Below are 27,219 nucleotides of genomic sequence, written 5' to 3'. Positions count from 1 at the left end.
AAGACACAAGGCTCACTGCATTGCACAACCCCCGGGGCATCACAGAACCCTATCAAAATCCATCCATTCACTCAGCCACCCCATAAACATTTGCTGCTGTCACTGAAGTTTCTGGCTTCCAAATAAACAAAGACCTTCTTTCCAATTAGCCAGTCTCCGTTTTATTGATTTTTTTTTCTCCCCGGATTGGAACCGGACTGGATTTTTCTTCCTTCAGCTCTTTCTCTCGCCACACTGGGTCTATCCATAGCACCCTTCCAGCCCAGTCACGTTTTCCTTCGCCACAACCAACTAAGGGCAGAAGCAAGACCCAACGGGGGAAGCCCGTCTCATTGTGCGCATGCGCGGGTCTTGAGGCCGCCTCCTATGTCGTCATCCAGGCCCGAGCTCCAGGGCGGAAGACGCGCCAGCCCATATTTGACTCCCTTCCTGTGTCGTCGCCGCGATATCCGGCGGAGGTGCAAGTATGGAAGCTGTGGAAGAGTTAGATGTCGATGTCGAGGGCGATTCGGCGGTGGGACCTGCTGCGGAAGCGCAGCCAGGGTAAGAGAGGGCGAGCTTTGGGCCGCCACCTGGCAATCGGGAAAATGGTTCTGTTTTGGAGGAGAGGCCTCGCGCAATGCCGTTCGCCCGGACCCTTTTTCCATGGCGGGGGACTGATTGAAGTCAGTCGTGCCACTGCCCTGGGTCTAGGACCCGGTGTTTGTCAACCTTGGCCGTTTTAAATTTTGTGGACTGCAACCCCCAGAATTTCACAGCCAGCCATGCGGGCCGGGGAATTCTGGGAGTTGAAGTCCACCGTCTTAAAGTAGCCAAAGGTGAGAAACACTGATCTAAAGGTTTCTGACTCGCCTTCGGGGACGATGTTTCGTTCCGTCGGTCTCCCAGAGTCATATTCGTGCTCGCGTAAAGTAGACTTATAAGTTAGTTTATCTATTCTGTTCTCTTACGACGGCCAGAGATCTAAATGATTGGGGGGTGGGGAGGGAGGAGAGACACCATCCGTTACACCCCCCAGCTATTATGTTTACCAAAATAAAACCGGTTATTTTTTTGCAAACAGCATAGGAAGGAGTGGGTGTATTTGTAAACTGTGGCAGCCTAATAGCAATAGCACTTAGACTTATATACCACTTCACAGTGCTTTACAGCCCTTTCTAAGTGGTTTACACAGTCAGCATATTGCCCACAACAATTTGGGTCCTCATTTTACCCACCTCGAAAGGATGGAAGACTGAGTCAACCTTGAGCCTGGCGGGATTCGATCTGCCAAATTGCAGTTCATGATATCTTTAAGGATTTATAAGCCTTGCATGTGTGGCCCAGACAAGAAGCACAACTTGGAGTACCAGCTTTATCTTTATTGTAAGGTTGCATTAACAGAATCTTGCAAGTCTGAATGTACCCCTCCCTCCCTTCACTTTTACTCTCCCAATAGTTAAAATCTCCTTCAGTCAAATATTTATCATCAGACCAGGCTGCAGCTTTTCCTCCTGCTTCCCAAGGTTATTTAGCATTACACTATAAAGCTGTGCTTGATGAGCTTCTTAAAAATGGTAACTGTGTTAAATTAAATATGTGTCTCTGCTTGCTGCTTGGGTCTTTCCCAGTAATCTTTCAGTGTGACAGAGATAATAGTGGCAATTGAATATCTATAGACTTCTTTGAAGGATGTGAAGGAATGGAAATGATTTACTCAATTCAGGAGTAACTGATAAAATCTCATCTTGCTTCCTCATCTGTTGTTTATCAGCATCTCATGGATCATAGATTACTTTTCATCTCTGTGAAAATAATTTGCCTTTTCATAGACTTTCATACCTTTTGTTCCATTTTCATACTTTGAATTGTTCCTACTCTTTACAATTATTTTTATTTTATTATCTTAAGCTTCTAAACCATACAGTTAACTTTTCATTTTGATACACAGTGTGCAAAGGACTCTGATATTTTTTATGGATGATCTTTTCCAACCACTGGTTCTTCAGATCAGATGGTCCTAAATATGGCATACTGCTGCAACAATAACTGAATGTTTCACTGTTTATCTCATGGGATAAGGAATTATAGATATTTGCTATAAAATAATATTTTTCCAGTATCTGTCAGGGGCAAATAACAAGAATAATTCATTGAGTCCAAAGGATAGAAGGGTTTATTATTGCTACCTGTACATGAGAATCTAGCCAAGTAATGGTCAAAACTAACTTGATATTAGATAAGGATCAACAGAATTAAACAGAACGGAACTGGTCCTGGGATCTCTTATGGCAACCTTTAACTCAGCTCTCTAGTTGAGCCCGTTCTTCTATGGTATCTGTTAATCCATATAATCTTGCAAAAACAAATGGGTAGGATCAAGGGCAGGGCAATATTATATGATATTTAAAAAGTATCAAAACACCATGCCTATGATAATATTTATTCTTTGGTTTTTTGTTTCAGAAGTTATCAGTATCCCTCATCCAGTTTACTCCAAGATCACTACCTTGATTCCACTTGGAGAACAGATGTGGTTCTTGTAAGTAAACTACAGAATATAATAAAATAATGAATTCTTATTCTTTGTATTTTGGGACAAATATTTTTGATATGTTTCAATTTCCATGTACTTTGGTGTATAATCTACCATAAGCAGAAAGAAAATATTACATGTAGTGTTTATGAAAGAATATTTAACCCTGAGAACAAGTACGGCATAGCTAGTTATATGCAGTATGTTTATGTTTGTTTATCTTTTTCTTTTTGAGGCATGCTTATTATAATTGTTGCCCCTGTTTTTTTCTAAGGAAAGGATGAGATTTTACTAATTTATATTATTTTTTTAAACCAAGTTTTACCTCAGGTTTTCTGAGTTTTTCTACAAATATGCCTATTTTTTCACTGTTGCATCTCAGAGGATTCCTCTTTCTTTTCATACCATTCTTGCTATGAGAATTAATGTTGTATGACTGCTATTCCTTTTTTTAGCCTTGGAGTCTTGATAGTACAATTAGTGAAGAAAACAAGGCTGTCATTGAGAAGATGCTTCTGGAAGAAGAGTATCCTTTTCCTACTAAAAAGTAATTGTAATCAGTAGGCAGATATTAAGGATTATGACTGGTTTTGTAACAATTTGTTCCTCATACCTATTTCCCAAGATACTTTCTTTTGCCAACAGTCTCCTAATCCTCTGTAAAAAGAAGGATTATTATTTATGTCCTTGTTGATTAGGCTTACAAGGATATAAAACCATGAATACTTATTTTCATAGATTAATATGACATACTTATTTGAATAAGCTCAGTTGTCCTGTGTGTAAAGGTTATTATACATAACTTAAGTTATGTGCTGTGATTGTTCTGTCTACCTCCAGGTTTTTGTGCTTCCTGGATAGATTTTTGCTTTTTCCATATCCTGAAACTTATTTTAAAAAGTATAAGGGGGACTGCAAAATAATTGAAGATTTGGTAATGAAACATCTGCAAGAGAACAGCCAACCTCAGAGAGCACCAAAGACCCCTCATTTCAATCCTGAGCTACAAATATTCTTTATTAATTCCTCTGCAGGAAAGAAGTCTGAAAGTAAAATTATTCTAATTTCACTGAATGTGGGTGTTGGTACAGAGAAATTGTATGTGTCTTGTCTATGTTTTCTTGGTTTTCAGTTACAATCATAAACACATTAAGCTTCAATTAAGTCTGATTAAATACATGTGGGATTATTTTTCTTCATTAACCAAGTATTGTGCAAAAATATGTTATTACAATACTTCATGACTGTTACAGCTTATGCACATTGATCGGATTTCAGTGACACTGCTTTTAATAATCGCCCAAAGATTTGTAAAAATTTTCTCTTGCAATACTGTACGTTCTGAAGTCCTTAATATATTTCAGATATTATTTGTCTAGCAAGTCAATTCCCGAAAAAAATTGGCATGAGCCAAAGGAAAATGATAAAAAATGTACAAAAAGGTAAAATTTGCTGTGTAAAACTATGGTGGGCCACTGGTGTTCTTTAATGTTCTTTCTGACCACACAGTTAATTTATAAAGCAAGAATTCAATATTTTAAAACATATTTTCATTCTACAAGGTATTAAAAATTAAAACTGAAAATAATAGCTGAAAGTAATGAGAATACTGGAAAACTTTTTAAAAATAACTTTAGAAATGTCTGCTAAACATACAATATTAAGTAACATTTATTTTTCTTGTTTTTACTTCATAGTCCACACAAGAAAGAAACAAAAATCATGTATGTACTTTAAGATTGTTGTTTTATTCATGTAGAATTTGTTGTGTTATTTATAAACAATCTGAAATAATTGAAGTTCTTGCATTCATATTGGACTGGATCTAAGATTATAATATGCTGGTGAGACCCTTCTATCAGGGCAAAAGGTTTTTAATATCATCCACATATTAACAACTCCCAAAAAATAATGTTGGAGTGATAGGAAATCCTATGTGCAAGATACTGCAAATCACAGGGTCTTTTTATCTTGAATCCAAGCCCTTGTTTAAAAAATGTACTTTTTAGATGTGCGACATGCTCTTAAGTATTTTTTGCAAAGGCAGTTGATTATAACAGTTTTCTTTTATGTCCTATTATTTAAGTGCATGTGTATGAAATCAAGTATTTTGCTTTCTGATAGGCTTCGTTCACCTCCAAAATCAGCAACTAGTTCATTGAAATGGACAACAGAAGAAAAGGAAAAGTTTGAAGAAGGACTGGTAAATATTACTAACACTAACATTTAACAAACAGTTTTAAAATACAACCATACCATATAATTGTTTAAAAAGGAACAGAAAAGTACATGTGATCCTTGACCTTATGACCACAGTTGTTAAGTGAATCTTCCTTCCCTATTGATTTTGCTTGTCAGAAGGTTGCAAAAGGTGATCACATGACTTTGTGACACTGCAAAGGTCATAAATATGAGCCAGTTGCCAAGTATCCTAATTTTGATCACATGACCATGGCAATGGTCATAAGTGTGAAAAAAGTCACTTTTTCAATGCTGTTGACACAATTGAGGACTATCTGTAATTCTACTCGGACCACTTATTGCAATTTTGGTGATAATCAGTCATCCTTCAGTCTTAACATTAAACATCCTGTGTTGAATAAGATAACCTTTGCAACCCAATAGGGATTCTAAGATGCAATTCCTCGTACTGATTCTCACACTATTCCAAAAAATCCCCAATCATTTACAGTAAATTTGAGAGGGAAGATGGAAAACTCTTATCTTCTGAGAGTAAGATATAATCTGGGTTTAGCTTCCTAATAAGGACTTACGCATCTGAGCTTGAAAACTATTTTTTTATTCCTCTAAGATCCTTACTCTGTTCTGTTAACAAAGTGATCATGCCATTCTGGGGATTGCCAGAGGAGTGTATCCAAAAATTAATTGTGACCATAGTACTTGTTGGCAGTACTGGTAGTCCTCATTTAGCAACCACAATTGGAATTAACAACTTGGTTATTAAGTAAAACTGCAACTGTGCTTATGATCTTACTTCAACTCTGCTTTTTAGACCTGCAAAAGTCTGAATGTGAGGACTGGTCACAAATGTTTTCATCATTATTGTAAGAGCAAATGGTTGCTAAATGAGTTATCTGCTAAAGGAGGACTACTTCTATAACTGTTAACCATGAAAGGTAGTCAATCGAGAGGGACAATAAGCAGTATTAGATTTATTTTTATTTTAAGGTTTCATTAACAAAATTTTGCAAGTTTGAAAGTACCTCTCAGTTTTACTCTCCCGAAAACCAGAGTGGGTCCTTTTTGAGGTGTTTTTACAACCCCCTACTCCTTCAAACTCACGTTTATCAGACTGTTTTCTAGGCTAAAGCTCTTCCTGTCTTCCAAGGAATTGTTTTTAACTGGAAAACGGCAACACTAAGAAGTAGCTGGTTCTATTTATTTGTCTTAACTAGTATTCTCTTTTGTTTTTAATTGTGCAATGCTTAACTCTTCTTAATGTAACCAGGCAAAAAGTGATGGTGTAGAAAAAGTGAAACAACAGCAACAGCACATCAGTGCTCCTCTTCCACAATTACAGTCCCTTATAGTAGGCATGTTTAGATAAATTATTATCTTTTCTGTATTCCCACTTCTGAATTTATATTTACTTTTTGTTAGGCTAAATTTGGCAGAAGATGGACAAAAATTGCTATGATGATTGGAAGTCGCAACGTTCTTCAAGTAAAGAGCTATGCCAGACAATACTTTAAGAACAAGGTAAATTAGAAATATAGCAAGCACACTGCATATCACTCATGCAGCTTCAAATTCTTCCAAATGCCCAAATTTTGTATTGAAATTTTGAGAACACCTGATTGAGTTTTTGGGTCTGCAGCCCCTTTTTTCCCCATTTTGCATATAGGAACAATTATATAATCTAACACATTGTTACCTTAGGATGAAAACATTGACTATTATTCCTAACTGGAATTGTTTTTAACTGGAAAACGGCAACACTAAGAAGTAGCTGGTTCTATTTATTTGTCTTAACTAGTATTCTCTTTTGTTTTTAATTGTGCAATGCTTAACTCTTCTTAATGTAACCAGGCAAAAAGTGATGGTGTAGAAAAAGTGAAACAACAGCAACAGCACATCAGTGCTCCTCTTCCACAAAGCAGTGAGGATGTTGAAAGGAAGAAGGTGACATGGGCACCAGAGCACTTAAGAGGACGAGCGGACCCTTATTTAAATGCAGTGAAAATTGAAAAATTATCAGATGACGAGGAAGTAGACATTACAGATGAAATGGATGAACTTTTATCCTGTGCACATCAGCAAGAATCTGGAAAGCCTGAGATATTAGACGTTCTAAAAAGCCCACCTGAGCAAAGCAATTGGACAGCACCTGTTTTGGATTCTGCCCAACACATGTCTGCTGTTCTCTTAACCCAGGACATCACAAAGCCAGAACAAAGCGCAGATGAGACTGTAGTTTCCTTCTCTGAGAATAAAAAGCATCGGACTATAAAAATAGAGAATCAGAAGTGTGATGGAACAGGGACTTCTGAAAGTCCCAACTGGTTTCCTAGTCCAGAGCTTTGTGAAGAACAAAAGGACGTAACTGACAGCAGCATTCATTTCCTTTCTTCTGAACACCTTGGCGAGGAAAATCGGATGGATGCAGAGGAGCTGAAGTCACCAGATCAAGAAATAGCAATAGATAGAGGTGTTATACTAGAAGAAGAAAAGCAAGCGATTCCAGAATTTTTTGTCGGGCGTCAAGCCAAAACACCTGAGCGCTATTTGAAAATTAGAAATTATATTTTGGACCAATGGTAAGCATTATTGGTGAACTGGAAGATCACTTCAGGTTCATCTGACTCCTCTGGACAATACATTTGCTGTTTTTAAGGGTACACACAGTGCTGGTGAAAAGAATGCCATCGGTGATAGGGTAGGCCACAAACATGTTTCATGTAATTAAGAGTTTGTGTATTTTTTTTTTTTTTTTAAAAAAAAACAAGTTTTATTTTCAAGACAAACAATACATAGATACACATAAAACAAAACATAAAAGCATAAAAAATCTCTTATCTGAAAGTTGCTTAGTCCCGGGTTAAAACTCTTGGTACAGACACAAATTCAAATTCATATTCATTTTACATACCATTTCATATCTTACTAACATTTTCAGTTTTCTATATGTCTTCTCCTCTCCTTTAAATTTTCTCAATTTTATTTTATTTTATTTATCTCCTCTCAATTCATATCATAATATTTATTATTCTTTGTCTGTTCTATTCCAGCCAGCCCTTTATTTTCCTTCTTTAGAAAAAAGAAAAAACTTCTCCTATACACTATATGGAGTATGATGCCTTTATCTCTTTCCCCTACATTTATAATACTTAATATAAAACACATGACATATATTGGGATTCTGTCTGGTACATTCTAAAATTATACTATATTATCAACAATAATACAAATCTATTCATTCGTATTAATATTCATTCATATCTTAAACATTTAACTCATTACTTTTCAGTTAAATCACATACTTTTATGGGAGCCCTATTTTCCATAGTTATATATTATATCCCTCATATATTATAGCTCATTATTTCATTAAAAAATACCTCCTTCTACTTCAATTCTCATTTCACAAGAAATTTCGCTAGTATACCATATTCTAATCATTAATATTAACAATCATTTATATCTTAAACATTTTATCCATTTCAATTAAATATCATGCCTTTGTGGGAACACTTATGCTTTTCAAAGATTATTACCCCCCCACATCACAATCTTGAATCATGTTTCACAGTACTCCCTTTTCTTAACCAAAAATTTCACTAATTTATGTTAAATATTTTATCACATTTTAGGTTACATATTGTTTCTAATTTTCTATGTTTACTTCTAAATACAAGTATAAAAATGCAGTCTTATGTACCTTTCTAGAATCCCTTTAACCATAAAGCTTATCCATTATCTCTAAAAAAAAATTTGCTTCTTAGCATCTTGCTCCCCCACCATTAGGACTTCTCATCCCTTCCTTTCTTGTTTCTTCTTCTCCTTATCCTCTTTAACCCCTTGTCTCTCCACCTCCCTTTTATTCTGCTTTCCCCCTTTCTGTTTCTTAACATAATGTCCCCTTTTCACCTTATTCTTCTCTTTTTGGGCTATTTTTCCAGATCTTAAAGACCTTTTTCCCTTTTTCTCTTGCTTTTTCTCTTCTCCAGTCAAAGTCATTTGTTCATCAAAGATGGCTTCTCCTTCTTCTTTGTCCCCATCATCCTCATTCTGCTTCACATAAGTATAAACCGCCATTTCTAAGTATTGGAAAATAGTGTCAAGACCATCTTCCCCTCCTTGTTTTTCTCTTTCAAATTTTTGATATATAAGTTCCAATTCATCCATAGATGATGCCATTGTGTAGAGAAAAAGTTTTTCCAAACAACCACCCAGATGATTTAATCAGAAGTAATTTCCAAAGGTTCCAAAGTCACCAAACAATCCAAACAGACTATTTCTTTTAAATACCTTCTTCTTCTTCACTTTCTCTTTCTGGGGTTAAAGTAATCACAAATCCTTTTCAAATATATTTTTTGGAAGTTTTTAAACTCTTTATAATTCTAGGCAATCTTCTCCTTATTTTCAAATTTTGCTCTAATTCTTTTTTTCACTCTCCCTTCCCACTCATAGCCAAAAAGGTTTTTTTTGTTTTTTTTCCGCTGTCACTTTAGAAAGGAGAGTAGAACAAAGAAAGAACTTTTGCCTTTAGAATATTCGCAGCTTAAAACTCTCACAGGGAACAATATATACTTAGCAGCCTTCAAGATTCCAGGTCATTTTCTCACGTCTTGTCCCGGTTAGAATCAACTTTCACTTTTCTTTCAGTTTCCTCCCTCCTGCACCTGCTTGTCCGGCTGCAGCTTTCTTCGTGGCGGCCGTGGCTGACCGCCGTTCCTCCGCCTCGGGAAAAGGGGGTTTAGCCGACTGGGGAGGGGGTTTGCGACACCCCAAACCCCTTGCCGGATCCCCTGTCTTCAGCTGCCTCTGCGGGCAGCTATATCCCCAGATCCAAATGGATCGGGGGAACCTTGGCGGTGAACGCAGCAGGGATCGCGCGGTCACAAATCCCTGCCGCCGCCGAAAGGTTGCAAACCGGAAGTCCAAGAGTTTGTGTATTTTTGATAAACTTGCACTGTTATCTGGTGTCCATTTGCAATACATGACTTGGTAGCCATCTATTCCCCCTATTTGTGCACCCTGATAACTTTCAGTTATCTGCAAAACTGTAGAGCAGTCAGATCTACAACTGAGATATTACTGGCAGACTTAAGGCCAATCGTTCTCTTGCTGCCAAATCTATGGCTGTTATGGAGATACTATTATTATTATAGATTTGTCCTGTCTTTATATATAACTCAAGGCAGCAAACTTACCTAATTCTTTAACTCCTATTTTGCCCACATCATTAACCCTTTAAAGTAGGGTTGGGTTGAGACAGAATATCCTTCCTAAGGTCACCAACTGGCTTTCATCACTTTTTATCGCTTCAATAGAAATTATCTAGAAGAATGGCAGCCATCTGATAGCTTTCATGACACACACACACACACACGAAATTATGAGATACGTTTAGATATGTCAAATCTATATTTTTTAATTGTGATTCCACTTGGTTTTAGGGAAAGAATCAAACCAAAATACCTGAACAAGACATCAGTACGTCCAGGGCTGAAGAATTGTGGTGATGTCAACTGTATTGGACGAATACATACATACCTGGAATTAATAGGAGCAATTAACTTTGGCTGTGGTAAAAAAAAAAAAATCATTCGGTTTACATCTGTATCCTTTGTTTTTTTTTAGAAAAGTCTCCAAAGCAGCTCACAACTACCAAAGACATAGACAATTCTACTGAACCTTTGCTTTTAGAAAGTGCTGGTGGACGTGAGATGGAAGGATAATAAAGATTAGAAACAGCATTTTAAAAATACGTTTATTGTGCTTGGAGGTCTATCTAGCCTAGAGAATCAAGAACTCATAATTTCTCTTTTTTCATTACCAAAAATTTGTATTTTTTCTTTGTGGTAAACAACAGCAGGGCTTTTGGTATCAAAAAGTATCCTATTGAATTATGGCAGTAGCTTTTGTGGGCTGAAGGCCATTTAAAAATTAAGTGAAGTTTCATCAGGAGTTCTGAGTGTATGCGTAATTGATTTGGATTCTATATGAGAAGGTCAGGTGTGTTAGTTGTTAACAAATATTCTATGAATAGTGTGCCAGAAAATGAAATAAAACAACTTTATCCTTGTGTAAGATATTAGAAACAAATTAGCATCTTTTGATAAATTAGTTCTCTTGTTTCTCTTCACTGAATTTTCTTAGTGGTCAGTGGCAACAAAGGCGCTCAAGGTTTTTCTTCTTAAGTGCTTTTTTTCAAATACTCCCACTTCATGTGCCAGAAATAGGTCTCTTTGTCTTACAAATGAGGGAATTGTTCAATGATTGTTCAGTGAAATATATGGAAGAGGAAATATATGAATCCTAAATGTATTGGTTTTATTATGAGATCTTGTAATAATGTCACCAGAAGAAAAATAAGAGTAGAGTCAATATCTTGGTTGTTGCAAAACTTGGTTCCCATATCTATAACATAGTATTATTTTACTATTTTCCTTAATTTTGTGTAATACCTAGCTATATTGTAATATCTCTACATCCTGACTCCCCTTTTGTATGCTCCTATGTAGGTAGCCTTATTTATGTAACTTATAACAGTTCTGGGTCCGTCATTTACAAGGCTTTGCTGATTCTAAAGACATATACAGTAAATTAGCAAATTGATTATTTATTTATTTATTTTGGAAGTGATGCTCTATTTAGTCACATAACTGTTTTTTGAGCCTTTATTTATTTTGGAAGTGATGCTCTATTTAGTCACATAACCTTGTGATTGCATGAAAAATTTAACTTGAATGATTGAATTAAAATAAGTGCAAAGTTAATATTGTCATCAGATATTTGATTTTGGCCCTGGGGTTAGTTGTTTTTTGAGCCTCTGTCTAAAGTGTAGACTGAAGGACAACGTCTCTTCACCCTTACAGAGCAAGCTGTGTATAATAGACCGCAAACAGTTGACAAAGTACGGCCCAGGGAAGGCAAGGATGCTGTTGACGCGTATCAGCTCGTGCAACGTCTACAATCTATGGTGAGATGGAAAACAGGCTCATGTCTTTGTGATTCTTTGGGTTATTTTTCTCTCATTCTCTTTCGACTGCATTAGCTTGAAAATCATATTTGTAGGAACGCAAACTTGAATACATTTTTTGACACGGTGCTGAGATTTTTTTGACTTCATAAATTATGTATTGGCATTCTACCCATGAGGCAGAGATTTTGTTAAATTACATATTGCTCTCAACTAGATCATTGACAAATATGTAGTAGTGGTTATTTATTTTCAAGTCAATATGTTTAAATTTGGAGGCTGAGGCAAAGGAAATGACTATCGTTCTCAAAAACTGAAGCCACCAGTTAATGCACTGTACAGCTAGTCCTTGCTTAATGGTGGTAATTGGAACCAGAATTGCTAAGCGATGCAGTTGATTATGAGGAAAAATTGAGGCTATATAAATACAAAGTAAAACAAATGAGAGAAAGCCCACCCAGCATGCATGATTTCAGGATCCCCCCCACCCCGGCTTTAAAAGCGGCTCAATTTGTAGTCACATGACTGGAGGGAAGCTTAGAATGAAACAGCTAGCAACATTCTGCATTGTTGGCCAATTGTTTTTCTGGAGTTGTTTTCTCCGCAGTCTCCTGCTAAATCCAACCAGTTTTCAAAACTCTTCTTTTCATGGCTTCTCTTTTTCACATTGTCACATTTGGTACAAATCTTAAGAATTGATTAGCTTGACCAAATAGGCAGACACTTGAGCTTATTTACATACTTTTCCCCCCCAGTGCTAGGTTGGAAAGAATAGCTAGAGAGGGAAAACAGGCCCAGCATGGCTTCTGTTATTTTTTTTCAGCCTCTTCATCTGCTGTTGCTGTAGGAGTTATCTGTAATTTTCTTCTGCATTGCATTGTTATATGCAGAGTTAGGAAGCGAGGCTGGAAAGAGTAAAAATGGGTCAGATTGGGTCAGCTAAAGTTCATGTGTCATCTATATTCATCAGCTGGTAAGGAGAGTGGCAATCTGGATCACTGTACATTACAATATTTTTGTGACAGTCCTTCATAAATTATGAAGAGAGCTTTCTGCCCTTGGTGCACTTGAATGGACGCGTGAGTGTATTTCTGTTTGGTACAGCGCACGAGACGGCGGCGAGTGAGAGACCCATGGGGAAACTGGTGTGACGCCAGAGATTTGGAAGGACAGACGTTTGAGGTAATAACATTTTAGACTCCTGAACTTGCTTGAGCATACAGCTAGGAGGCTACCCTTTCCTGGAACCCACATCGCCCAGTTGTAGCTATGCCTCCCGGTGGGTCTTTCAATGTCTGGAGGTTGAGGGAAAGGGTGTCGGATGCCCCTCTTGATTGTCAGAATACCACTTCAACTTTGGGGGTGCAGTGAGGGTAGAGATGGGAAGGCCTGGGGAAAAGAAACTGGAAAAAATGGGAGAAACTGGTGTTTTTTTCCCAAAGCCATTTGGAAAACTTTTTTTCCCAATTTTTCCGGGTTTTTCCCCAGTCCAGGTGGTTTAGAATAATACGTAGGAGCCATAGATTTGTAGCCCCTAAGAGTTCAGAAAAGAGAATATTTTTCGTTTAAGCATTAAAATATTGAACACGGCATTTAACTATTAAAATCAGATATGGGATTTTTGTATTATGAGATCATATACCTCATAAGAAATTAAGAATTGTGGTTATCTTATATCTGTCAGCTTCCTTTGAATGCCCTATCGTTACTGAGCTAGTTGAATGTTTTAATCTTGTTGATGATAACTATCCAGTTTTCTTAGCTAAGGATTAGATAGCCTATGGAGAAACAGATCAAAGTGCCATTAAGACTCAGTTTGGTATTGTGGGTTAGGTGCTGGGCTACAGACCAGGTATTTCTGAGTTCTAGCCCTCCCTTAGGCATGAAAGCCAGCTAGATGCCTTTGGCCTGGGAACTCTCTTTTAGCCCAACCTATCTTACAGATTTGTTGCTGTGCGGAAAATAGAAAAGGGGAACCTTAGTTATGTATGCCATCTTGAGTTGTCCATAAATAAGGGCAGGCAAAAACTAAAGCAGAAATACTTGGCAGAATAGTATGTTTTAATATTTTAAAATGTCTACGCAGCCTACCAATGGCAAATTGCTGAATGTTAATTCTTTTCACTGAGGGAAATTGTTTTGACTTCTGGAGAGGGAATTTGCATTTCTGACACTTAAGTGCATTTGACATAATGCTAGTTTAATTGTGGTAGCAGCTGTTAGCATTGGTAGAGGGACAACTAAATTAAGCATTCTCCAGGTCAGTGATTTCTTTGAGCCTAAGTATGTTTAATACTTGGTTTACTTGGTGGTTTACTTAATGCATATGTTTTGTTTTTAGCATCTCTCTGCTGAGGAGCTAGCAAAGAGGAGAGAAGATCAGAAATATAAACTATCAAAAGCATTTAAAGGACAAAGACACACCAAAAGGTTTGTTTTTTTAATTGTAAAATCTCTTTGGAAAAAAATTGGTGAGATGTTAGGTTTGAAAGTTTCCTGTCAGAAGAATTTAAGATTAATACTAATTGAGTTAAATTCATTCTATAACGTTCGCACTGCAGTAAAAAGATCAAAATATGTCCATTGAATTTTTTTCTTACACATAAAAGTGCTTATTTGAACCAATCATGAACACTTGGTATATTGGAATTCAAACTAAAAATATGAAAAAAATTATGCAACATTTAAATGTCATCCTTCCGTTACTTCTGCAATTTAAGATATTTCTTTTTTCATTCTATAGTTCATTTGATCCCTTTCAGCTGATCCCTTGCTGTTCTTACACAGAAGAAAAACAAGTAAGTATGAATGTTGAAAGATGAACATGTTTTAGCCTCTTTAAGCAAACTTTTCTTATCAGTTTTATCTTTTCAGGAGCCATTCAAAGTGTCAGTAGCTGCAGAAGCACTTCTGATCATGGATTTGGTAAGGCCTGTTCTATTGAAATACCTTACAAAATGGCTTTAAATTAGTTAAATAATTGTCATGATTAAATAAAATTGCAATCTTTTTGGTGCATTATAAATGCATATTAATTAACTAATGATTGATATAACTTAAACCGATTCTGCTATCATGGTTAAATGCATAAATCCTAGTACACATTTAAGACTCTTAATACGGATTTATAGGAGAAATAGCCCATTTTTCTTATTTCCAGTTATATTAAAAATAATGATGTTTTAATGTCTCTGAGAAAATATCCTGCAAATAAGTTTGTCTCAAATATATGTGCTCTGTATGACATCTTACATATGATAACTTGTATTCATAACTTGTATTCAGTAAATGTAGTCTTCTAACATATTTTCCTGCTTGTTTTATTTGTTTATCAATTAGGGACAATAGATAAAACTCCATCTCAGTATATCTTTCCCTCTCTGAGAAGCTTAGTAACTTCTCATCTTCTAACTTACCCATTTGTAACAATTCAAGAGGTAGTATTTGTTTTATAGAGCTTTATCACATAGGCTTCCAGTGTCTCTAAGCACAATACTTAAGAAAATTAATAATAATTACTTTATTGTCGTTGCACCTCGTACAACGAAATTAAATGCCATCTTCAGTGTACATCATACATAAAAAATCTTATTTTTTTCTTTTCTATTTATGTTGGGGAGAGAATGAAAGTGGGCAAAGATTGCCAACATTTTACAAATGATTATTGAATTATTATTCCCTCCCCCATGTATTTTTAGCATGCTCATGTTTCAATGGCAGAAGTAATTGGTTTGCTAGGTGGAAGATATTCTGAAACGGATGGAATAGTTGAAGTAAGTACCATATTTATTTTTTAATTTTAAAAGGGCTTTTACCAATTTGTTATGAATAATAGACATCATGCTGGTCGCTATGGGGATGCTTTCTTATGTCTCCTCTAGGGAAATAAAGAAACAGGGGAAACAGTTGTGTTACTACTTCAGGGAATACTTTGGAATACAAGAAATGAATTACAGTGGACTAAATTGAACCAGAGTATATTAAAGTATCCATTTATGAGCATCTGCTTAAGAGCTTGATCACTGTACATTTGGAATTCAGACATCCATGTTAAAATAGAACAAGTTCTTCAGAATCTAAAAAAAATCATTCAATTGTAGCATCCCCATTAAATCCTCCATGTTTATTAACTTACAGGTCTGTGCAGCAGAACCCTGCAATAGCCTTAGTACAGGCTTGCAGTGTGAAATGGATCCAGTATCTCAAACACAAGCATCAGAGATACTTGCTGCTAGAGGTTACAGTATCATTGGATGGTACCATTCTCATCCTGCCTTTGACCCTAATCCTTCCCTACGTGATATTGATACCCAGGCAAAATACCAGGTAACATCTCCCTGTTGGATAAAAAGGGTAGAACTCATCACTGTTGGAAATATTGCTGTTTATTTATTATCCGTATACAACTTTGAATAATAAAACTACAACAGGCCACTGTTAATTGATACATTTGCATTATGATTAATTTTATGCAGAGAAAGAAAAGTACATATTTTGTTTATTGCGTTCTTCTTTTTCTCCAGAGCTATTTTTCCAGAGGTGGCTCAATGTTTGTTGGAATGATTATAAGTCCTTACAATCGAAATAATCCTCTTCCATATTCTCAGCTCACTTGTCTTGTAATTAGCGATGAGACTAGTTCAGATGGATCCTACCGTAAGTGGTTTTTAAAATAATCCTCTCTGTTATAGGTTCTATTTCAATGTGTTTTAAAAGCAAGCTTTGGAGAGATAAGAGAAAGAGTCATTATAATTAAGATATGCTTAATTGGAAGCCTTGGAGGTGGGGAAGAAAAGTATATGCTAGTTTTTACAAACTGAATGTTAATGAATGAATTTGAATCTAAGTACGGAGGTGCTAGTGTTACATGGATCTGTCACCTGCATTTGCATTTACAGTGAAGCAAGCTTTGGAGGTTGGAGTAAGTAAAGCTCCCCCTACCCTAAATACCAGCCTTTATTGTGGACCAACTCCCCAACTTCTCAGAAATGCCCATACTAGCTCAAGAATACTGAAAAGTGGAAGTACATATCAATTTTAAGAGTACTTAATTAAAATCTGGATCATGTTGCCATTATACTAGACCCAGTTGTTTAGCCTTGTGATTAGCAATGCAGCATTTATAGGCACATCAGTGATCGTAACATTCCTAGGAGACATCTATACACCCCAAACTTAAATTATACGTTTTAAAAAAATATTTTTAAAATGATCCAAAACTAACAGAATTGAACATTTCTTCATAATATTTATGGGAGGCAAAATGTGCAAGATTATATTATATTGGTCGATTTGGGGTCTTTTTTTTTAAGTGTACTTACGAAGGGGGAGCATCTGCATTATATTACCCTTATGCCTGATACCTGAACAGTTCAGTTGTTTTGTTTTTTTGTTTGTACTAGAATGTTAGAACTCAGATTCAGTCTGAAGTTCAGACTGTCAGATGGTTGCTAGCATCTGCTTGACTACATTCAGTAACTAGTACAGTGTATAAATTATCTTTTTTGTCTTTAATGGTCTAGAATCTAGATAAATGAACATATGTTTGTCTTAGTATCTGAAATGCCTGTGTACAGGAAAATTGTAGAAAGCAGGTTTGGGGGTTGAGTAATTTAGTTAAATCCAGTTCTTAAAAATATTATCTGCAGAGCAGCCTGGTTAAATTGGAAAAACTAACCAATAAGAGAACTTGCCCGGGGATTTATAAAATCTGTATCTAGCTTTTAATCTCTTGATATTATCAATAATCCTTTGTAAATTGATATCCAAAGCATGAAGACAATTGAAATTTATATAAATTGGAGTATAGGATTATCTGTGGTAGAAAGGAGAGGAAAAGAAATTAATATCAATTTCAATAATTAAAGGTTTGAGTATCCAAGATGTTGAATGTTTCCAGTTATAATCAAATGGCTTTATAGTTTATATAATACATCTCACTTTTAAAATTAACAAGGCATGCATTTTCTGCTCAATTATACTATGGACAAGCAATTAAATGAGCAATTCGACACAGATTTGAACCTGATTTTAGAACTTAAGCTAATTTGGTCTATAATTAAGATAATTAGATCAAGGTCTTGATGTTATAAACCAGTGTTGTGCATTTTTTGTCAGTGCAAATAAAGGGAGGTGAACAATAAATTTTAAATCAAAGAGCAGCATTTTTTGTATATGATTCTGTATAATGTGATATATGTTTTAATGGCTTACAGGCCTACCATACAAGTTTGAAGTGCAACAAATGTTGGAAGAGCCTCAGTGGGAGCTAGTATTAGAAAAAACACAGTGGATAATTGAAAAATACAGACTGTCTCATAGGTGTGTAGCTGCTTGCATTTTGGAACCTTTCAAGTTAGTCCTAATTAGTATGTATTTCAATAAAAAGCACTTTTATGTATCCTCTGACATTGTCTTGCCATGTTTCATTCAATAGTTGTGTGCCCATGGATAAAATCTTCCATAGAGATTCAGACCTAACGTGTTTGCAGAAGGTAATATTATAAAATTCTTCATTTCTCACCTGAAATTTCAGGCAGCATAATTGTGCCTAATTACTATAGAAATCTTGAGTTGGATTCTGATTTCAGTAGATCTGTTCTAAGTATGATAACTCACGGCATTGGTTTGGGTTGTCTGTGCTAAGTGTATCTAAATCTGGATCCAACTTGTTAAATGTGAGAGAAATTGTGCTAAAAATCTGTGAATTATTGGTTACTTATTTGCATATGTTTACCATTTCTTTGCTGAGGCTCTCAAGCAACACACTCTTATAAAATACTGAAATAAATGAAAGCTTGACAAAATAGAATTCTCTTGGGTAGATTAAACTTGTCTTCAGAAACCTATGGCCTGGCTGTCTTGATTTTCATCAAGATATATAAACCTTAAAGAGCTTTAAATGGCCAGAATTCTACCCCAACAGATGATCCTTGCAGAAATGAATGGCCCCACACTGAGTCTTTTCACATTTACCTTTTCCCATCAGTGGTAGTCTGCATGATTTTGTTTACAATGATCTGTTGATCATTACATGAATTTTACGTACTTCTACTTGAGGTTCTTCAGGCTTAGGGAGATCTTGTTTTTTATAGATATTTCACTTGGCACTCCAGCAAGCTTCCTCTATGCAACAGCTGAAAAGTGAGGAGCAGATAGTAGATTATATCTAGTTCCATAAATTTGTTGAATCAATGGAACTAAATATACTCTCATTCATTCAAGTGACTGATTCACACGATACATTAGATTAATAAGGTTAGCACCATTTCCAAACATCAGTCAAATAATATTTCCCAAGAAAGCCTCCAATCCCCAACCAACAGTCCCCCAAATTCAAACTCCACATGTACTATAACATGCCGCAGAATGAATTTGGACCATCATTATCTCAAGAAATCCTTATGTAAACTTTGATGGATAAATGATGTAATAAGCATTAGTGCTGCAACTCTCATTTTAACAAGTCTCACAAAAATTGCAGAGCAGCACAGAACATGATTTCTTGGATTGAAGAGACATGTTTGCAAAGCTACTGATACGGCTTTCTATATATAGAATATTTGCATTGGGTAATGTTTGACATGTTTCACATATAATACCTCTGTAGCAGAATATGAAGTACAATTCCATTAACAAACTGGCTATTCATCATGAAGAATGTTCACTGCAGAAAAGCAATTTATTGAATTTGTCATAGCTAGTTGTAAGTAGCGTGTGTGATATACATTTGTGAGTATATGTAAATAAACCTGGAGCTAAGGTCTTAATAGGTTTTGGTTAAAGAATCATAATAAATGTATAGTTGCTCTCCCCGCTACTCCTCAACTCCTAAATGTTATTTCAGCAACTCTGACATTATTTTTGTCTTTATTCTTCCATCTTAAAACTAGCTTTTGGAGTGCATGAGGAAGACTCTGGACAGTGTAGCCAATAGCTTCATTGCTGAAGAATTCCTGACACAGTTAGAAAACTTGTTCCTTTCAGCCTACCAAAATGAGGAATGGACTGATACTGCTGAGGAAAATAGCATGTGTCCAAATGACCTGCCAACGTGATAACACTGGAAAGAAAAATAGACCACTTTATAATGAAGTGGCCATCGTTGAGAGTAACCGAATCCAGTGTGGCTGAAGAAAATTACTGTTAATGAAAGACAGTATGAAGCAATCATGGTGAACTATCTGACCTCTGGCATAACTTCTAATCTTCTAAAATTACAGTTATACAGCAGGAAAATGAACCATTTACCAGCCCATCACTTAGGTAGAAGCTATCCATTGCTCTAAAAGAATTGAAGTGATAATGTTTTACTTGGACCAAGTGCTATTAGCTTGATGTTGAAATAATTATATTGCCATTCTGTTTAGGAAACACCACCATGTTATGCTTAATGTGTATTCCCTAGGGGCTGTCAATGTACATTTCTTCTATTTTATAAAATAAGCTATACCATACCCCAAAGGTGCATTTTCAAGAAGCAACTAGACTTCTTGGTTTTTCTTTGAAGACGTTTTGCTTCTCATCCAAGAAGCTTCTTGAATGAGAAGTAAAACATCTTCAAAGAAAAACCAGAAAGCCCAGTTGCCTCTTGAAAAAGCGCCTTTGGGACAACCATGACCTGGATGACTGAGAACCCCCTCAGCTAATCAAGCTATACCATATTTTATAAGTTATACCATATCCTTATGAAAAGGTAGCAATCAGTTTAAAAACATATCAGAATTACGGATAACCTCAACCTTTCATTTCTCAGTTGTTGATCCGTATTGGCAGTATTTGAAGGGGAAATTAAGACTGGGTTTACCTTTGCACCGCATTGTGTGGAACTGAATTGAATTGAACAGAAACAGATTTGTGGAATTTAGTATGTCTATAGAATAGGATGGTCTTCATCAGGTGTCAAACTCACGGCCCACCAGCCAGATGTGTCACGCGCTGGCATGGCCACCCCCGGTTTAGCGAAGGGGGAAAAAGTTGCAATACATTACGTGGCGACAATGTGATGCCGTGAGTTTGACACCCCTGTTCTTAATGGTATGGATCTGAGAAATGATACCCAAAACCCCACCATTCTTGTCCAAGTTCTAAACTTTGGGCCCACAACATAAAACGCAGATACAATACAAGGGACAAAGACTATGTCTAAAGGCATAGTAGAAAGCTGCAAAATTACTTCACAGATCTGTTTCTTTTTAACCTGAACATCAGCTCCAGGCTAATATGCTGTATCTTCACCCTAGCCTTTCTTGTTCCATTGTGAAGCCAAGTTCCTTCAATTGTGATTATGGTGGTGTGCAAATTGTGCAAGTACTGCTGAATCATGAATTTTATAGCGCTTTCTCACTAAAAGCATATATTTGATTTAGTTAATTGCATGTAAAGCTCTTATACCTTGCCATATGGAGTTGCTTTGATATGAAGTCTAATCCATACATTTGATCTGTCCCCAGACTTTTACGTCAATCAAATTGCATGTTGATATAATGGCTTGTATGTCCTACTGAGATCCTAGCATGGCACTGAAACCACTGATTTCTAAAAGGAAAGAAAAACGTCCCAAAATACGTATGGAATTTGCAGTCATTGCAGCATAATTTTATTGAAAAATGTTTACATTTACATTGTGTGTAATGAATGTTGTAAATAGCGTGCCTTTGTACAGAAAGAATGGCTGAACTACTTTACGTTCACGTAAAAGCATAGTTACAGGTATATTTGCCCATTGTGTGTGCATTTTTATGAGGAAGTGAAAGGAATTAACCACTCCAATAATGGAAAAAAACTTTTCCTGGCGATGTTGTATCTCCTTAACGACGTGAAGATATTTAAAAGATTTCCTTGTTTAAAACAGGGGGAAATCAATTTTTGACTTGAATGGGACTGTTTAATATACATTTCTCCCACAACTGAAAAACCAGTAGGCCAGGGATGGGGAACCTTTTATGGCTCACTCAGGAATTCTGGGAATTGAAGTCCATAAATGATAGAAGAGCCAAGTTTCCCTACCCCGGTCTAAAGGGAACTTTTCATATAAAAGAAACATAATAATGGTAGGTTTCTTTATGTTTGACTCGTAGGATTGCATTTGAGAACTGTGGGGCAGAGCAGTTCCATCAGCTCTGGCTTATGCTGTCATTTCCAAACGTACTCTTAAAAGCACATTGTAGGTTTCTAGCTGCAAAATTGGGATTTAAAAAAAAAGAGAAAACCTGTTGACTATTCATCATGTATAAATATTGCATAAAACACTCTGGGCATTTAAAAAATGGATGCCTGAGTAAATGTGTGCTGTAATTGGAAAACAACTTGTTTATAATGACTTTCCATGGAGACTATAACTTGCTGCAGATTAGTTATTGCTCATAAAGGCCATAATTAATTGTGCTTCAAACTTGGACAGAGCCACTAGAGGGCGCTATGCAACAACTGATGCCTAATAAACTCCCTTGGGGCGTAGAGAATAGTACTGCACTCTTTTTCTAATTACCCGGAATTTAACTAAACAAAAAACACTATTTTATAAAACCATATAGCTGGGAGGAACCTGCTCCAGAAATCTCACTTTTTCCACATCATAGAAATTTGAATAATGGGGTTGGGATTTCACTATTCCCACAACTCATTCTGAGAAAAAAAAAAAAAAAAGCTTAAAGCTTGAATCATTGGACTGCTACTGCCTCTTATTTAAAACAAAATCAAAAAGAGTAGAGTTGGGATATAACAGGTGAAGTGTCAGTCGGTCTTCTCTGCTAATCTTTATTTGCAAAAACGTCTTCAAGCCCATAGAAGGTTTTTTTTTAAAGTTGAATGGCTAAAGCCAGCATTTTCTTTTAAAACATGCTGTACAAAAGACAAGCAGAGCTCATGTTTATGGCTAAATGGAGTTGGGCAAAGAGCTTTCTGCAATGAGAGATTACTATAGGCGGTGTGGGTACATATTTGGTGTAGTTTACATGGGGTGGAATTCATCTTGCTTAGGAGACTACTAATGAAACTGATTTTCCCTTTTTCTCTCCCCCCTCCCTGTCAAAATCTGACCTCAATGTTTGGAGGAGCGATCACAATAGATTTTGAGGCTATGTGAAGGAAGAAATCTGTACTGTCAGCAGAAAAACTTTTTAGGAAAGCATAAACCTGGATGCAACACTGATTTTTTTAAAAAACGGCAGTTGTGCTATATTTCTCCAAATGTCTCCCATTTGCTCTAGTGAAATTGGCATTTTCTTGTAAGTGGTTGTGTTTTTTTTTCCTCCTTGTGAGAAGTAGCTGACTTGACAATTGTAACCGAGCCTCATCATTTTATTTTTTGTGAAATGGATGATGGGTCAGAAAAAGTGCCTTAAAAGAAATTGTTCTGTCGATTTAACCTTTTTGCTTTATACTAAGCTTCCTGCGAAAGCTGGTAAGAGAACAAAATGGCCTGATTCAGTTAATTTGGGAGCTTGACGCAAATTTTTAATACGACCAAAGTAGCTTGTTTCATGTTGTAGTATATGAAACTTGCTTTCCACTTTGAAATGGAGCTTTTTGTACTGGAAATTGGAATTTTTGAATGGGAAATATTTTGCATATCCCATACCATTTCCTGGTTAACCGGAAAGCCTGAATATAGCAACTGTTATGTGAATATATCTATAATACACTCGACATTCTCTCTATACCTAACGTCTAAAGCTCCATAAGTAATTTCTAATCAAAAGCTTTGTTTATATACTGCACTGAAACACATGCATTGATGGACATGGTCATGTTGCTAGTTCTCCCCTCTGACTCGTCAGAGTAGGAACAGTTCAGGCATAAGGTTGAGGGTTTGCTATCACCCGTAGGAATAGCACCCTGATCAGTAGAAAGTCTCCTTGCTGGAACGGATCAAACAGAATATCAGAGTTAGAAGGGATCTTGGGAGTCTAGTCCAAAGCCCTGCTCAAGCAAGACTCTATACCAAACAAATGGCTGTTTAGTATCTTTTTAAAAATCTCCAATGATGGAGCACCCACAACTTTTAAAGGCAAGCCATTTCACTGGCTTATTGTTCTCATTGTCAATAATTTTCTCTTCAGCTTAGGTTGCTTCTCTCCTTGGTTAGTTTCCAACCATTGGTTCTTGCGTTGCCTTCTGGTGATTTAGTAGATAGGTTGACTCTCTCTTTGTGGCAGCCCCTCAAATATTGGAACACTGCATCATATCACATCTAGTCCTTTTCATTAGACTAGACATGCCCAATTCCTGTATCTGTTCTAGCCTCCGTCACCCTAATCATCTTTGTTGCTCTTCTCTGCACTCTTTCCAGAGTCCCAACATTTTTTTATATATTGTGATGAAAACTGGATGCAATATTGCAAGTGTAGTCTTACCAAGGTCTTACAAAGCGGTACTAATATTTCATGTGATCTTGATTCTATCCTTCTGTTAATGCAGCCTAGAACTGTGTTGGCTTTTTTGACGTTCACAGTACACCACTGGCTCATACTTAAGTGATTATCCACCAACACTCCAAGATTGCTGCTATTGAACCAAGTTTTACCTAATATGTACCAGTATCTTTAACTTTTCCCTACACTGAGTTTCATTTTGTTAGACAGGCGATGATGTTGATGTACCTTTCATTAAGCTGCCCAACAGTCAGTCTGACAGAAGTGAACTCTGACTGGTCTCAAAAGACCTGAGCATGCGCCTTTTCTGATATTTTCATGCATATCACTGCATCAGGGAGATAGATCTTTTCTTCCACTAAGACACTTTTGTGGAGTTGGAGGGAAGATATAAAAAGAAGGGATTACCTGCAGTCTGTTGGAGGCTGAAGTCTTCATCCGTTTGGTTCTGGATGAGAGCTTGGAGTCTATGGAAAAAGCATAGTGGACCAAGTAGGAAATCAATGTTGAGATTTTCCATGATTTCCCATTGAAAAGCTGGGGACAGGTTTGTTTTTGTCTCTCCAAGACAATTTGCTTTCCCAGAAAGGGGACATTATTAGTGATAGATAACTTGACCTTCCTGGTGTTTCGGAGGACAATTTGACTACTCACAACAGACAACAGAAATGTCTGAAGGACACAGGATTCCATCCTTGAAATTCACAGACATGATATTCTTCCAATTAAAATCGGAATTCCGATTTTTTTGGGAATCGCCCCCCCTTTCCCCCTTCTTCTCCTCCTTCCCCTCCCCTCGGAGGCCCCGAGTCAGGAGTTGCTACCGCCGGCGCGGCTCTGCGTGGCTCCAGTCTCGCCTTGCCTCAGGAAGGGAAAGGCAAAAAGGAAGAGCCGCAGCGGCGCTTTGCAACGGCAGCAGCGGCTCCTGGTTTTGCCTTTCCCTTCCCGAGGCAATGTGGGACTGGAGCCGCGCGGAGTCGCGCCGGCGGTAGCAACTCCTGACAGCCCCAGCCGGATACCTGAGCGGAGCCCGGGCGGGCGGTGCGAGCGGAGGCCGCTGAGCGGCAGGAAAAGGGAGCTGGGCAGCGATTTCTTGGTGCGCGGTGGGGGGGTCTCTTTTGGCCGGCCCCGAATTTTTTTTCAGAGGGGAATATCATGCCTGATTCATAATTATTTAAGCGGCCAGCTTTCCATCACATTCTTCCACACAATCCCTACAATTGTCTACAGTAGATAATGATCTAATTTTGTTCTTTAACTCAAGGGATAGGATAAAGATTCAGCTCAGATAGTTCAGTTACCAAGAGTAAAAGTTTAGATGGAATGAAACACAGGATGTAAATGTGAACATTAAGCAAAACATGATGACTCACCTAAATGGCTCTGACCTAGCATTGACAAGAAACTGGAAAATAGGGAGGAGAAGGAAAAATTAGGCCAGGAATATGTCAATAGAACATGATATGCCAGTTGCTAAAGAAGATCTGGGAAATGGCATCCGGTTTTGTAAAAGGACAAATAAACGTGATTGCAGATTCTCAAGTTACTTTTGGCCAAAAGGAAAGGTAAAATTCGGCTGATTCATCTTGGAATTATTGGGTAAGTAATTAAACGTAGTGCAGAGGAGCAGCTCATGCAAAAAAATATTCTAAATGTCAGGGTTGTTTGTTTTCAGAGATCTGATGTGAGTATGCACTAAGGCTAAATGCTCTGTACCAGAGGTGTCCAATGGCAACTTTAGGACCTGTGGATTTCAAGCATATCTGATTGGGGAATTCTGGGAACTGAAATCCAGAAGTCCTAAATTTGCCACGGTTGGACACCCCTCGTCTAGACTTTTTTTTAGTCCAGCAGTACAGAAGAGCTTTAAATAGTTCTATTTAGCACTGCAAGATAACTCTAAAGCAAGAGGAAGAAAGCAAAGGCATTGAATTCTACACAAAGGTTAGTTAGGGCTGTGCAAAAATCCTGAATTTGTAACTGGTATTCAGTTCCAATCTGCTGGATACAAATTAGCGGTCTGGAACAACTATGGTTGTGACTGAAATTATCAAGTTGGTAACTTACAAACATGGATTTATTTACTTATTTATTTATTCATAACATTTATAAGCTGCCTATCTTACCTCAAGGTAACTCTATAGGGCTGCCTAAAAAATGAAGCAGCAAGCATTTTTTGGTGGAAATTTCCATTTCCTGGCCCTGGACCAGCCCCTACGACCTCTTAGGGTCTTCCAGAGGTTAGTAAAAACTTGGCTTTTATGGAGGGACTCTCAGGATTAGCTATAGAGCATGGGTGTCAAACTCGATGTCACGTGACTATCAAGACGTATCACTTTTTTTTTCCTGTGCGGAGCCAGGGTGGGCGTGGTCTGCCCATTACGCATCCACCTTGCGGGCCTCCAATTTGACACTCCTGCTATAGAGCAATGAGGGTTAGAGGTAGTACTTAAGGTGCTAGTGTAATATGTTATGATGTTATAGTTGTGCTTTAATGTTATTATTTTCATTAGGTTATTTTAAAAAAAATATCTTTAAACTCCTAGAGTCCCTCTGGATTGAAACAAGGATAAATTGCATAGCTAAATAAATGGCGCAATCCTTGATCCATGTAAATATATGGAAATAAGGACTTACTTAACCAGTTGTCTTTTCCAGTGAAGGAAGGTTCACGCTCCTTATTGCTTTTTGCTCATTATTAAATAACTCATGAGAAGATAAATAGATGCCAAGCCATCAATCTTAACTCTAGACCCCACTCCTTGTCCTGAAAAACAGGCAATGAGAACCTTATGGAGACAATTTTCTTGGATAGATTCGTGCAAATGGAACAGCTGTGGAAAATCAGCATGGTATCACATTAAAACAAGCATTTATAGAAAGATGTGTCGTCCTAATTCAGCTGCAGATGCATGCTGGAAAGTTTTTCAGGCTGTACAGTTCGTATATTGTCTTACAAATACAAAGTAATTGAGCAGTTTACAGGAGAATTTAAATGAAAGGTCTCCATCAACTATAATAGATAGAAGGGATCATATTTAAACTAGCCCCTCTGTGATTAAAAAAAGACCATATTTTTCCAGACTGCAGATGGGAACAGGATCAACATCTCTTTTAGGCACAATAGACAACCAGGCACCTATCTTTTTTTATCTTTTTTGATT

The 27,219-nt window shown here is 36.9% G+C and overlaps 1 protein-coding gene and 1 long non-coding RNA gene across 5 annotated transcripts in view; one reads left to right on the top strand and one right to left on the bottom strand.

Moving 5' to 3' along the window:
• The first annotated feature begins 389 nt into the window (after positions 1 to 389).
• MYSM1 (Myb like, SWIRM and MPN domains 1) lies at positions 390 to 21,395 on the top strand. 4 transcript variants are annotated; one of them, XM_026665947.2, is made up of 20 exons: positions 390 to 543; positions 2,446 to 2,521; positions 2,971 to 3,041; positions 3,880 to 3,957; positions 4,213 to 4,239; positions 4,640 to 4,718; positions 6,137 to 6,235; positions 6,566 to 7,293; positions 10,156 to 10,286; positions 11,578 to 11,681; positions 12,786 to 12,863; positions 14,023 to 14,111; positions 14,425 to 14,479; positions 14,556 to 14,606; positions 15,380 to 15,454; positions 15,819 to 16,007; positions 16,205 to 16,337; positions 17,897 to 18,002; positions 18,118 to 18,175; positions 19,574 to 21,395. In XM_026665947.2, the coding sequence occupies exons 1-20, from the start codon at positions 467 to 469 to the stop codon at positions 19,736 to 19,738; spliced, it is 2,469 nt and encodes an 822-aa protein (XP_026521732.2). In that variant the 5' UTR covers positions 390 to 466; the 3' UTR covers positions 19,739 to 21,395. The 4 variants fall into 4 exon arrangements, with proteins under 4 accessions (XP_026521732.2, XP_026521734.2, XP_087816460.1 ...); XM_087960333.1 differs by having other exon boundaries at positions 408 to 665; XM_026665949.2 differs by lacking the exon at positions 17,897 to 18,002.
• The window catches only part of LOC148131221 (uncharacterized), a 33,477-nt gene continuing 17,677 nt past the window's right edge, over positions 11,420 to 27,219 (bottom strand). Inside the window, exons 3-4 of the long non-coding RNA XR_015748592.1 lie at positions 24,464 to 24,522; positions 11,420 to 12,586 (exon numbers count right to left, since the gene is read on the bottom strand). This is a non-coding gene — a long non-coding RNA (uncharacterized LOC148131221). The remainder of the gene's footprint in view (positions 12,587 to 24,463; positions 24,523 to 27,219) is intronic.

Source organism: Notechis scutatus, chromosome 3 (assembly GCF_049901735.1).
Source record: "Notechis scutatus isolate UNSWTSFEM ecotype Mainland chromosome 3, rNotScu1.2, whole genome shotgun sequence".
Lineage (NCBI taxonomy): Eukaryota > Metazoa > Chordata > Lepidosauria > Squamata > Elapidae > Notechis > Notechis scutatus.
The sequence above is the reverse complement of the archived record's forward strand: the minus strand, read 5'-3'. Positions and strand labels throughout refer to the sequence as shown.

Coding starts and splice junctions, on each gene's coding strand:
- MYSM1 (XM_026665947.2), top strand. CDS start 467: ATGGAAGCTGTGGAAGAGTTAGATGTCGATGTCGAGGGCGATTCGGCG. Junction 7,294..10,155: donor AATTATATTTTGGACCAATG/GTAAGCATTATT, acceptor ACTTGGTTTTAG/GGAAAGAATCAAACCAAAAT. Junction 18,176..19,573: donor ACCTAACGTGTTTGCAGAAG/GTAATATTATAA, acceptor TCTTAAAACTAG/CTTTTGGAGTGCATGAGGAA.